At 40.9% G+C, this 13162-nt stretch overlaps 1 protein-coding gene across 1 annotated transcript in view; it reads left to right on the top strand.

Annotated features, from left to right (window-relative positions):
* Nucleotides 1-13162, top strand: part of ALG9 (ALG9 alpha-1,2-mannosyltransferase) — a 98604-nt gene that overhangs the window by 72671 nt on the left and 12771 nt on the right. The window contains exon 14 of the mRNA XM_063092925.1: nt 4243-4373. Within this exon, the coding sequence (XP_062948995.1) occupies nt 4243-4373 (131 nt within the window). The remainder of the gene's footprint in view (nt 1-4242; nt 4374-13162) is intronic.

The raw sequence follows: 13162 nt of genomic DNA, 5'->3' as shown, positions 1-13162 counted from the left end.
GCTGTTCATGTAGTTTTATACATACGAATCATCTCATTTAATCCTGATTATAACTCTTCAAGGTAAGTGGTGTTACCTTCATTTTACAGAAGACAAAATTGAGGTATAAAAAACTTAAATGAGAATAGGTCACTCAGCTAGTTTGTGGTAGAGCCCTGACCTGAATCTAGGCCTGCTGGTTTAAAACTCCTTTTCTAATAGCCCTATTTTTTCTCTAATGAAGAACCTGCCCTTGACCATACCTCGCCATTTTCTGCTGGAGGCCTTTGTACTTGTGTGTTTTAGTTCAGCAGCTGCTTCCTGGAAAGGATGAAAAAGAGTTTACATTTTTTTAGTAGATTAATATCTCAATTAATGTGATTTTGCCTAGGTATCTTTCTGAGACCTTTACTTTAAATGAAATTTGCTTATGAATGGTGTGATGAGTGAAGCCTAAGCTGACTAGTATAATTAGGTATTAATTAGTTACCACCCACATCTCTGGCAGACCATGAACCTAACACCAAATCTAGATAACCAGACCTGTAGTGTGCCTGGCCAGAAAAAGCCAGGCTGAGGTCAGGTATTGAAATGTCATACTGAGGGCTCCCTCATCGAAGGAGGCCTAAGCCTGAGACCACAAGAGTCTCTGCCTCTTGCTGTGCTGTTTGATTATACAGCATGGCACTTGTAAAGCTTTTTAAAACTTGTTTCATGTTCTTATAGTCCTTGGGAGCTACAGAGTGGGTGTTTAGACCAAAAAGGCTACTTCCTGAAGTGTTTATGCAAAGGATCATTTTTAGAGAGATATGTGGAATGGAATTGGGCCTGACGTCAACTCTCAGTGCGTTCTCTCCCCTGGAGAAATAGCCCATATGTAGAGACAGATGTGAGACTGCAGTCTTTTTTACATGTAAATAATGCTGGGAGAGACTGAGAACATTGCTGTGAGGTGGAAGTTGGGGAAGAACAGAATTTACTGTAAGCCAGAGATGACCAAGTTGTTCTTATATGCGCTTTTTACAAACCTTCAGTTATGTATAACCCGTAAGCCTAAATATGTATAGTAAATTAGTAGTAATAATAATAATAATAGGGCAAGTACCTTTGTAACCATCACCCAGGTCAAATAATAGAACATTGCCAGCACCCAAAACTCCCCCAGTAATACCTTTCGATCACTGCGCACACTCCCCTTTGGAGGGATTCTCCTGATTTTTTATGGTAATAATTTCCTTGCTTTTTTCTGTAGATTTACCACTTTAACATGCATCCCTAACCAATTTTAGATTAGTTTTGCCTGAATCATATTGCATTTATTCTTTAGTGTGTTGATCCTTTCATTCAACATTTAGTTTGTAATAATCACACGTTATTGCATGTAGCTGTAGATTGTTCTCTTTTATTTGTGTATAGTATTTCATTGCATGACTGTACCACAGTTTACTTACTATTTTATCGTCGATGGATGTGTGGTTGTTTCCAGTCTGGGCCAACTATAAGTAATATTACTTTGAATATTCTTTAACTTGTCTTTTAGTGCAGACATTTCTGTTGGATATACATTAAGTTGAACCATATGAAATCACCATTTTTTGGATCAAACATCAAATATTAATGATTTCATATGGTTTGATTTAATACCTTGGAGTAGAATTGTTGGATCATAGGAAGTATATATGTTCAATTTTAGTAGATTCTACCAAATAGTTTTCTAAAGATCTTATACCAACTTAATCTCCTGCCAACAATGTATAATAGTTGCTCCACATTCTGGCCAACACTTGGCATTGTAATTTTTCATTGTGGTTTTAATTTTCATTTCTTGATTACTAATGAGGTTGAGCACATTTTCACTTGTTTTGACCATTTAGATTTCTTCTTGTGAAGTATCTGTTCAAGTGGTTTGTCTTCGTCTTGTTGATTAACAGGAGTTCTTTATATATTCTAGGTATGAATCCTTGATGGTTAAATGTATTACATATCTTCTTCCATTTTGTGGCTCCTCTTTTCACTCTCTTTATCATGTCTTTTGATGAAGAGATTTTCTCAATTTTATTTATTTATTTGTTATTTTTTTAAAAGATGACTGGTAAGGAGATCTTAACCATTGACTTGGCGTTGTCAGCACCATGCTCTGCGAAGTGAGCTAACTGGCCATCCCTATATAGGGATCTGAACCTGTGGCCTTGGCGTTATAAGCACCACACTCTCCCAAGTGAGCCATGGGCTGGCCCTATTTTCTCAATTTTAATGTAGTCAAGTTTATCTTTTTTTTTTTTTTTTTACAGTTAATGCTTTTTGTATCTTTTGTAAAAAATCTTTTACCCCAAGATCTTGAAGATATTCTTCTACATTACCTTCTAAGAGCTTTATTGTTTTGCTTTTCTTTTAGGTCTGTTATCCATCTGAAGTTGTTTTGCATGTGTGGAGTAAGGTTGAAGATCAATTTCATTTTTCCCCCAGTGGATATCCTGTTGTCCCAGCACCAGTTATTGAAAAGACCATCCTCTCCCCACTGCTTCATGGTGTCACTTCTGTCATAAATTAGGGTCCCTATGTGCCTGCATCTGTTCTAGGCTCTCTGTTCTGTTTCATTGGTCTTTTGATCTATTTATTCCTGCACTAATACCTCCCTGTCTTAATTACTATAGCTTTATAGTACGTAAGCCTCTCACCTTGTTCTTCTATTTTAAGAGTTCCTTAGCTATTCTTAGCTATATTTACATATACATTTTAGAATTAACTTGCCAAGTTTCACAAAAGTCTGTTGGGATTTGATTGAGATTGTATTTAATCTGTCAATCAATTTGTTTAGAATCAAAATCTTTATAATAGCGAGTTTTTCATCTAGGAATAAGGTACATCACTCCAATTAATAAGGTCTACTTTATTGTTTATCAGAAATTTTTTTGAGATAAAATTCACCGTTTCAATGATCTTTTTATTGAGATAAAATTACATAACAGAAAATTTACCACTTTATTAAGCCCACGTATGATTAAAAAATAGAAAAAAATTACCATTTTAACCATTTTCAAGTGTACAATTCAGTGGCTTTTAGAACATTTATAATGTTGTGCAACTATCACCAATATCTAATTTTAGAACATTTTTACCACCCCTACACCTCCAAAAAATATCCATAACCGTTAAGCCGTCACTCCCCCAGTCTCTAGAAACCTCTCCTTTCTGTCTTGGAGGATTTGCCTATTCTGGACATGTTATATAAATGGAATCATACAGTATGTAGCCTTTGATGTCTGGCTTCTTTCACTTAGTATAATGCTTTTAAGGTTCATCCACAGTGTAGTATGTATCAGAACTTCATTCCTTTTTATGGATGAATACTATAGTTGGATATGCTGCATTTTAATTATATAGATATGCCATATTATAAATTCAACAATTGGACATTTGTCAGTAAAGTTCTATATTTTTTAACAGAGGACTCTGCCATCTTTTATTAGACTTATTCCAAGGCAAATATTTTCAAATCCGTGTAAATTATATTTTTATAAAATGTTGTATACTGCTATTATATAGGAATATTTGGCATTGATTTTTACATCCTATGAGTCTAAAATAATGCTCTGGTGTATCCATGTTGTGAGCAACTGGATGAGTCTAGTTTTGCTAATACTGTGTATTTTTTGAAATCTTTTTCACTCCTGCAAGTCTGATATCAGTTTTACTGAACTTTCACTACAGTAACAGTTCCAATGTCTCTGTCAATTCTGTTGAATTTTTGAAGGAGACAATATGCATGATATCTCTGTACTACCTGTGAGGTATAGTCCAATCTCCCTTGATGTGTAGTCTAATTTCCCGTGACTCTGTCCGAAAAGTCTGGGCTTCCTCTCACCATCAGCATCTGTATTTAGTCATGCCCTTTCAGTCTCTGGAATAGGAGGTGTTAGACTGGAAGGGCACACTAGTGAACAGAAGAAGATAGGTCTCCCAGAAGTAGATTGTGGACTCATGGTGGCTTCAAAAGTGTCTGTGGGGCTAGAGAGACTGAAGAACCCAAACTAGAGTCAGACCACACAAAGCTTACATATATGTTTGGCTGAATAAGCAAATGCCCTGCCCCCGGGAGCCTAAATAATACCCTAACACTCTTAATCTGAGTGGAGAGCGCACAGGTAACATTGTCTGAAGATTCTGAAACCCTGTAGGAATTCTTAGGATTGCAATTGATATTCCCTACCCTGAAGGGACCTATGCAATTACTGATGATGAGTTGGCCTTTTTCCATTTCAGATTGACATCAGTAAATGCCATTATTTAGTGGATTTGGACACCATGAGAGAAACACCCCGGGAGCCGAAATATTCATCTAATAGAGAAGAATGGATCAGCTTGGCCTACAGACCATTCCTTGATGCTTCTAGGTATGTGGCTTTAATCCTAAGAGATGTACTAGGAGTAGTAAGCATGAAAATTGGATTCTAGGACTAAAAAACTTCCAGTCCTGGGCTGACTGTAGTAGCCATCACTTACTTTTTATTTGGACCCAAAACATCTGTTTTTGTCTAGTTTCCTGAGAAATCTAAAAGAGTGCTCTCTTTTTCAAGGCACCGGATGCAAAGTGTATTCTGGTAATATCCAGTTGAAAGGATCTAAGTAAAACAGGTGTACTGAAGAAAACTCAAATAACTGTTTGACATTAATTATTTTTGGCAACCAACTTCAGCTATCTTAACTGAGACTATTCTGACACTGTTAGGAAGATTGCCTATGTCCTTTGAGGAGCTAGAAGTTTATATCCATTATTTTCAGACTCAAGGCTCAGCCAGGGTTGGGCCAGGCCTTATTAGATCTTTTTTTTAAAAAATTTTATTGAATCAAAATTGATTATACATATTTTTTGGGTTCAACATTGAGATACATTGATCAAATCAATATTACTAGCATATATATTGTTACAAATTGTAATTATTCTTTATGCCCCTTGTCCCATCTCTCTCCATCCCCCCTTCCTCCCCCCTCCCCCCTCTAATTACCCTAGATTTCTTCTCTCCTTCTGAAAGAATAATGGTTACTCTGTTAATTTGTTGCCTAGATGATCTGTCCAGTGCTGAGAGGTGTGGTCAGGTCCCCCAATATTATCATAGAGCAGATGCTTCTTCTGTCACTCTGAAATGGGCTTTGTGGAGAGAGACATCCTCTTTTCTTTATCTCTGCTGGTGACTCTCCTTGTGTCAATGCACTCCAGTGGCTGGTGGACCATTCACATGGTGGTTGTGGCATGTAGCCACTTTTGTGGGCCACCCATGTAGAGGTGATGTCTTTGGCATGCTCCTTGGTGCTGGCGGTGTGCCTGGTTGTGGGCAGTGTCTGGTCCTCAGATCCATGCCTCAGGTACCTGGGCGGACCCTGAGGTGCTGGCGTGGTGTGCCAGGTTGTGGGAGGGGGGTCCAGTACCTTTCTCCATGCCTCAGTTCCCCGGGTGGGCCCCAAGGCACTGGCGTGGTGTGTCTAGTTGTGGGAGGAGGGTCCGGTCCCCTTCTCTATGCCTTGGGTCCCCAGGCGGGCCCCAAGATGCTGGTGCGGCGTGCCTGGTTGTGGGAGGGGGGTCTGGTCCCCGGCTCCATGCTTCAGGTCCCAGACAGGTGTCAAGGTGCTGGCGTTGTGTGCCTGGTTGTAGGAGGGTGTCGGGTCCCCTTCTCCATGCCTTGGGTCCTCGGGCGGGCCCTGAGGCACTGTTGCGGTGTGCCTGCTTGTGGGGGTGGTGTCTGGTCTCCGTCTCCATACCTCAGGTCCCCAGGCGGGTCCTGAGGTGTTGGTGTGGTGTGCCTGGTTGTGAGAGGGGGGTCTGGTCCCCTTCTCCATGTCTTGGGTCCCCAGGTGGGCCCCAAGGCGCTGGCATGGTGTGCCTGGTTGTGGGAGGGGTTTCAGTCCCCTTTTCCATGCCTCAGGTATGCAGTCGGGCTCTGAGGCACTGGTGTGGCGTGTCTGGTTGTGGGAGGGGCGTCTGGTCCTATTCTCCATGCCTCAGGTCGGCGGGTGGGCCCCGAGGCACTGTGGTATGCCTGGATGTGGGAGTGGGGTCTGGTTCCTGGCTCCATACCTCATGTCCCCTGGCGGGCCCCAAGGTTCTGGTGGTGTGCCTGGGCCGGAACTAATTTTTTGTCTTTTGCTTCTTAAATGGGGCAACTTCCTGTGGGAACCAGTACTTGAGCTATGTGGTTGAGCTAAATTGCTGCTTTGCTGCTGTTTCCCTAGGGAAGGCTTTTTGTGCAGCTCAGGGTTTAATGGTTGACCTTATAGGTACTTCTGACTCTCCAGAGATCCGATGCACCTGGGTTGTGTAGAAATTCTGACCTGGGCCTGAGGTTTTTCATCAAACTGCAATTTGCATTCCCAACCACTCTCCTCTGAGTGGTCCTGTGCTGATTGGGGGGCAGATCAGCTGTCCTTGTTGTGTCCCAGTGTTCTCCAGGTGGGCCTGTCGCCCCCAGTGCCCGTGCTCCAAACACTTCCCATGGGACGGGCCCTGCACCGGTCCCTTGTGATGATTCACCAGCCTCTGAATGGCTCCCCTTTTATAGCTGTTCTGGCTCCTCGCTCCTGCGTGGGTCCATGGGAACCCTGTTAGTGGTCTTGCTGTCATGGGGGCCACCAAGGCTCTCTTCTTACGTGCCATCTCCAAGTAACTCCATCTGAAGGGCACAGCTGCAGCTTCTGCTGGCTCCTGCTCCATGTGCTCAGCAGCTGGAGCCTTAAAGTGGCCACAGCCCGAAATGCTCAGAGCAGTTTTTTCTTTCTCTCATCGTGGTTTCTCCCACCTTTATGAACTCCATAGGTCTCTCCTCCTCTTCCCCTGAGCTCCAGTGGCCCCAGCTTGGCTGATGTAATATTTTTATAGTTGTAAATTGGTTGATTTATGGGAGAGAGTGAGGCTGAGGACCGTCTATTCTGCCATCTTGACTGGAACTCCCCTTATTAGATCCTAAATAGAGAAACCAAATAGACCAGGGCTTGGCTGGCTCTTCAGAAAGTTCTCAGAATTAATGATAAGAGGGGATCAGGACATTCAGGTGAAGGAATAATGAGAAGGCAAGTTGGAGGAATCAAGGTATCTATGGACAGAGGTCCAGGTAAATAGACAGTTGGAGGTGAGGAGGTCCAGTGAGGCCTGCTGTGCAGCTCTCAAGATCCAAGAGGTCTGGAAGAAAGCAAACAGTAGAGGACCAGGTCCTGAGAGGCAGGTCTAGGGCTCAGAAACAGGGACTGGGCCCAGGACAGGACTCCAGAAAGACTAAATGAGCACAGGTGCTGGGTTTAAGTCTGAGGAACCAGAATACAGGACAGGATACCAAGACAGGAAATGAAATATAAAGAGAAAAACAAGGGTCCCTAATTACTAGAATGGAGGTATAAGGCTGGTTCGTCATGAGTATATAAGAGTCCAGTTATTCTAAGTAGGTTCACTCAAAGCTGGCCTAGCAGGAAGGCAGAGATACCTGGATGCCAGTTACTAGACTGGTCTTAAAAGTGAGGCTGGAGCAGAGTTTGGAGAGCTGCATGAGCTGGGCAGGTCATTGTGCTTTTAGACTGAATCTCTTCAGTGACTTTATAGGTAGTTATAATTGGGAAGGATGAGGGGCTGGTTGGGGAGAGAAGGGCAGTCAGGAGGCATCTGAGTTTTAGAGTGATTCTCAAATACAGGATCTTGAAGAACACTCTCATCCTATAAGTCTTTCTGTAGCCCGAAGCCATTCCCTCAAGTATCTGAGACATAATTTCTAGGAGTGCCATTTCTGCATAATGGTAAATCATGCTTTTCAACAAGTATTTTTTGAGAGCCTGGGCATATCAGCAAATAAAACACAGATCCCTTTTCTCATGGGGCTTATTGTTTGGAAGTGGGCAGGGAAGAGATACAATAAACACTATTAGTAAGTAAAGAAGTAAATCATATGGTATATTAGAAGATGATAAATGCTAAGGGAAAAAACTTAGCAGGCAAAGAGAAGGATTGATAGTCTCACTAGAGCTGAGGGTTATACTTTTAGCTAGTGTGGTAGAGGTAGTCCTCACTGAAAAGATGATATTTGAACAAAGACTTGAAAGAAGTGAGGGAGTTAGCCCTGCGGATATCTGGGGTAACAGCTAGTGAAAAGGCTTTGGCATAAAGAAGGAGGCTAATGAGGCTGTAGCTGAGCAAGAGTGGAGAATAATAGGCACTGTGAGCAGAGTGCAGTGGGGTGTGAGAGTGTAGGTTAGGAAGAGCTCTGTAGGCTGTTGATGAATTTTGTAGGCTTTTATTCTCAATTAAATAGGGAGCCACTGTAGGGTTTTGAGCAGAGACTTGATATAACTTCCATTTTACAAGGATCATTTTTAGTACTGTGCTAAGGATAAATGGTAGCGAATAAGAATAGAAGCAGAGAGACCAGTTAGGAGACTATTGCAGTAGTCTGGGCAAGAGATGAGGGTGGTTCAGATCAGAGAGAGGCAGTGGAAATAGTGAGATGTGGTTAGATTCAGGATATACAGAAATGCACTGATTTTGAGGTGTGAGAGAAAGAAAGAAAGGAGTCAAAGATGATCCCAAGGATTTTGATCTGAACAACTGGAAAAATTAAATTGCCATCAACTGAGATGGGAAAGACTATGAGTAGAAGAGGTTTTAGGAGGACACTGAGAGGAGATCAGCTTTGGTTAAATTTGATTTGCCAGTTGCCAAATAGATAGAATTATTGAGTAGGCAGCCTGATGTACAAGTCTAGAATTCCGGGGGAGGTCTGAGCTAGAGATAGACACAGGATTGTTGGTGTATTAGTCCGTTTTTGTTGCTTATAACAAAATACCTGCAACTGGGTGATTTATAAAGAAAGGCAAAATTTATTGCTTATAGTTTCTGAGGCAGGGAAGTCCAAAGTCCATCTGGTGATAGTGACAGTGACACAGGGGTCTCACATTGCAAGATGGTGGAAGCAGAGAGAGCAGAGAAAGACTCTCCTCTTCTTTTAAAGTCCTCAGAACCACTCCCATGACCACCATTTTTAATCTATTCACTATGGCACAGTCCTACAATCCAGTCACCTCTTCAAGGCTCCACCTTTCAAAAACCATAATAGGATTTCCCACCCTCTTAACAGTCACAGTGGGGGCTAAGTTTCTAATACATAGAACTTAGGGGACACAGTTCAAGCTCCAGTGAGCTTTGGGGGGATATAATTCAATCCACTACGGTTGGCATTTAAATGCTATTAAAAAACGCGAGACTGGATGAGATGACCAAAAGAGTGAGTGAAGTTAGGGATGAGATGAGGCCGGAGGAACTCCAGTACTAAAAGGCTGGGGAGAAGAGGAGGAACCAGCAGAGGTGATTGAGTAGTAGTGGTCAATAAGGTAGTAGGATGGTATCCTGGAAGCTAAGGGAAGAAAATATTTTCAGGAGGAGGGAGTGGTCAGAAGCTGTGTCATAATCTGTTGATAAGTAAAATGAAGAGTAACAACTGTCTATTAGATTTGGCAGCTGGTAAAAGCAATTTTGGTGAAGTGGCAGGGGCATAGGGACTTGAGAGATTAGAGGGGTTAAGGTGAGAATAGGAGAAGAATTGAGCATAGCAAATATAAATGTCTTTTGAAGAGTTTTCTATACAGGGAAGCAGAGAATAGGGCTGTAGCTGGTGATGGGTGTAAGGGAAAATGCTAACTGGAGAAGACTTTTGACCTTTCAAAAAAATTTTTTTTATTGTGGTAACATATGTAGCATAAAATTTTCCATGTTAGCCATTTTAAATATACAATTCAATAATACTAATTACATTTACAATGTTTCATAACCATTACCACTATCTGTTTCCAAAACTTTTTTAAAAATTAAAAGATTTTTTTTTTCCACCCGGCTGGTATGGGGATCTGAACCCTTGGCCTTGGTGTTATCAGCACCACGCTCTCCCATGTGAGCTAACTGGCCAGCCCGAAATTTTTAGTGGACTTTATGTTTTAGAGTATTTTTAGATTCACAGCAGAAGGTACAGAGATTTCCCATATACGCTTTGCTGCCATACGTGCATAGCCTCCCCCATTATCAACACCTGCCACTGGAGTGATACATTTGTTACAGTTGATGAACCTACATTGACACATCACCACCCAAAGTCCATGGTTTATGTTAGGGTTCACTCTTGGTGTTGTACAGTTCTATGGCCTAATGTCATGTGTCTACCATTATAGTTTCATGCATAGTAGTTTCAGTGCTCTAAAAATCCCCTGTGCTCTACCTGTTTTTCCTTCCTCACAGCCCCTGGCAACCACTAATCTTTTTACTGTCTCCATAGTTTTGCCATTTCCAGAATGTCATACAAGGGGTCTTCAAAAAGTTCATGGAAAGACATACATTATCTTTTAATCCCTTTTTTCCACAAACTTTTTGAAGTACCTTCATACAGTTGGAATCATGCAGTGTGTAGGCTTTTCATATTGGATTCTTTCATTTAGCAATATGCATTTAAGCTTCCTCCGTGTCTTTTCATAGCTTGATAGCTCATTTCTTTTTAGCTCTGACTAATATTCCATTGTCTGGATGTACCATAGTTTTTTTTATCCATTCACCTAGTGAAGAACATCTTGGTTGCATCAAAGTTTTGACAATTGCTGTAGTTCATACTGCTATAACAAATTACCATAGACTGGGTGGCTTAAACAACAAAGAGAGACTTCTCACATTTCTGGATGCAGGAAGTCAAGATCAGGGAACCATCATAGTCACATTCTGGTGAGGGCTCTCTTCCAGGTTGCAGACAGACGACTTCTTCTTCACATGATGGAAAGAGGGCAAGCTAGATCTCTGGCCTCTTCTTGTTAGGGCACTAAGTCCATTCTTGAGGGCTCCACCCTCATGACCTAATTACATTCCAAAGGCGCTACCAAATACCATTATTTTGAGGATTAGATTTCAATGTATGAATTTTGAGGGGCCACAAACATTCAGTAACAGCAATTATGAATAAAGTTGTAATAAACATTCGTGTACAGGTTTTTGTGTGGACATAAGTTTTCAACTCCTCTGGGTAAATACCAAAGAGAGTGATTGCTGGATCATATGGTAAGAGTATGTTTGTTAGAAGTTTAGCCAAACTCTTCCAAAGTGGCTGTACCATTTTTCATTTCTACCAGCAATAAATGAGAGTTCCTGTTGCTCCACATCTTAGTCAGCATTTGGGGTTGTCAGAGTTCTGAATTTTGGCCATTCTAATAGGTGTGTAGTGGTATCTCATTGTTTGAATTTACATTTGTCTAATGGCATATAATATGAAACATCTTTTTATATGTTTGTTTACCATCTGTGTGTCTTCTTTGGAGAAGTATTTCATTTTTGGGTGCTAATGTAAATGGTATTGTGATTTTAGTTTCAAATTCCAGTTGTTCATTGCTGGTATATGGGAAAGTGATTGACTTTTGTATATTAACCTGATATCTTGCTACTTTGCTGTAATTGCTAATTAGTTCCAGGGGTGTCTAAAAGTTATCAACCCAAACCGCCCGTTTTTTTTTTTTAATATGAGAGAAATAACAGGCATGTTGGTATACTGAAAAGAATGATTTTTTTGTACAGCTAAAAACTGATGATGTAAGAGAAAGGAAAGAATTGCTGGCGCAGTGCCCTTGAGATAGGTAGAGGAAATACACAAGTAAGTAAATCATTGGTTTTAGGTAGACACACAGATTGTCTATGTACAACACTGTCCAACAGAACTTCCTGCAGTGATGGAAATGTTCTATATCTGCACTGTCCACTATAGTAGCCACAAGCCACATGTGGCTATTAAGCATTTGAAATGTGGCTAGTATGTCTGAGGAACTGGATCTTTAATTTTATTTAATCTTAATTAATTTAAATTTAAATAACTACACAAAGCTAGTGACCACTGTACTGGACAATGCAGAATAGTAACAGGCAGCACATGGGTGTGATGATGGTAATCTGAATGTTCTCTTCTGATGGCCTCAATTTTCTTAGTGAAGTAGGAAGCAGGATTATCAACTGAGAAAGGAGTATAAGGGATGAGCTGTTGGAGATTTGAAGGGAGAGAAGGTGTGAAATAATTGAGGAAAGTGAGAGGCAAAAGGAGTTAGAGAAACATAGAATTATTGGAGGACAGGATCCAGAGCACATTTGAGTTTTAAATGGGGCCATTGTGGTTGTTCTTTTCTTCTCTAGCAATGTGTCGCTATAGCTACACTGGTGAGGCACCAAACAGGTAAATTTAACCAGGGTTGGATTTTTAAAAAAAAAAAAACTATATTGAAGTATAATTTACATACCATACAATTCATCCATTTTACATATACAGTTGCATGATTATTAGTAAATTTACCAAGTTGTACAACCCTTACCACAATTCAATTTTAGAACATTTCCATCACCCTGTAATATACCTCATTCCCACCCCCAACTCCAGGGACCCACTAATCTACTTTCTGCTTGTATAGATTTGCCTTTTCTGGACATTTAATATAAGTGGAGTTATACAACATGTGGGGTTTTTGTCTGGCTTCTTTCACTCAGCATGTTTTTGAAGTTCATTCATGTTATAGCATATATCAGATGCCCCTTTTTGTTGCTGAATACTATTCCATTGTTTATTCCTTCTCTAGTTGATGGGTATTTAGGTTGTTTTCACTCGGGGCTGTCATGCATAAATGCTGCTGATGTTCATGTGTGTATCTTTGTGTGTAGGATTGGGTTTTAGTCAAGAAAGTTCTATAAAGTGTGAAAGGGGCAAGGGAGTTAAAGGTCTTTGCAGGGAAGTGATATAATGACTGACCGTGGCCTTAAGTTGGTAAGGAGGAAGGGCATTGGTGGAGTTAGAGACAATGAAAGGTGGTAGGATCATGGATGGATGTTCAAAATATTGTCACAATTGGGGTATCAATGGAAGTAGCTGTAAAGATAGATGCAGCAGTGATGGTGTTTTCAGCATCCCACGTGTTCTTTGGTGCCTGGCTTGTTTTTTGATATAGTACTTGGGGTAGGTCTCTACTGTGCCATCATTTATTGAGCTGAGAAAACTGTGACACCATGAGACCTGGGCCTGGAACGATCCCCGGCTCTGAGGAAACAGCAGACCCAAACCTTTCTGTTAACAAAGGGAAACTTAATGGTTCGCAAACATTGACCAGCAGTACATTGGTCACAGAATAAACTCTATTTATAGAAAAT

Source organism: Cynocephalus volans, chromosome 4 (genome assembly GCF_027409185.1).
Source record: "Cynocephalus volans isolate mCynVol1 chromosome 4, mCynVol1.pri, whole genome shotgun sequence".
Classification (NCBI taxonomy): domain Eukaryota; kingdom Metazoa; phylum Chordata; class Mammalia; order Dermoptera; family Cynocephalidae; genus Cynocephalus; species Cynocephalus volans.
Note: the sequence above shows the minus strand (reverse complement) of the source record. Positions and strands in the feature narration are given on the sequence as shown.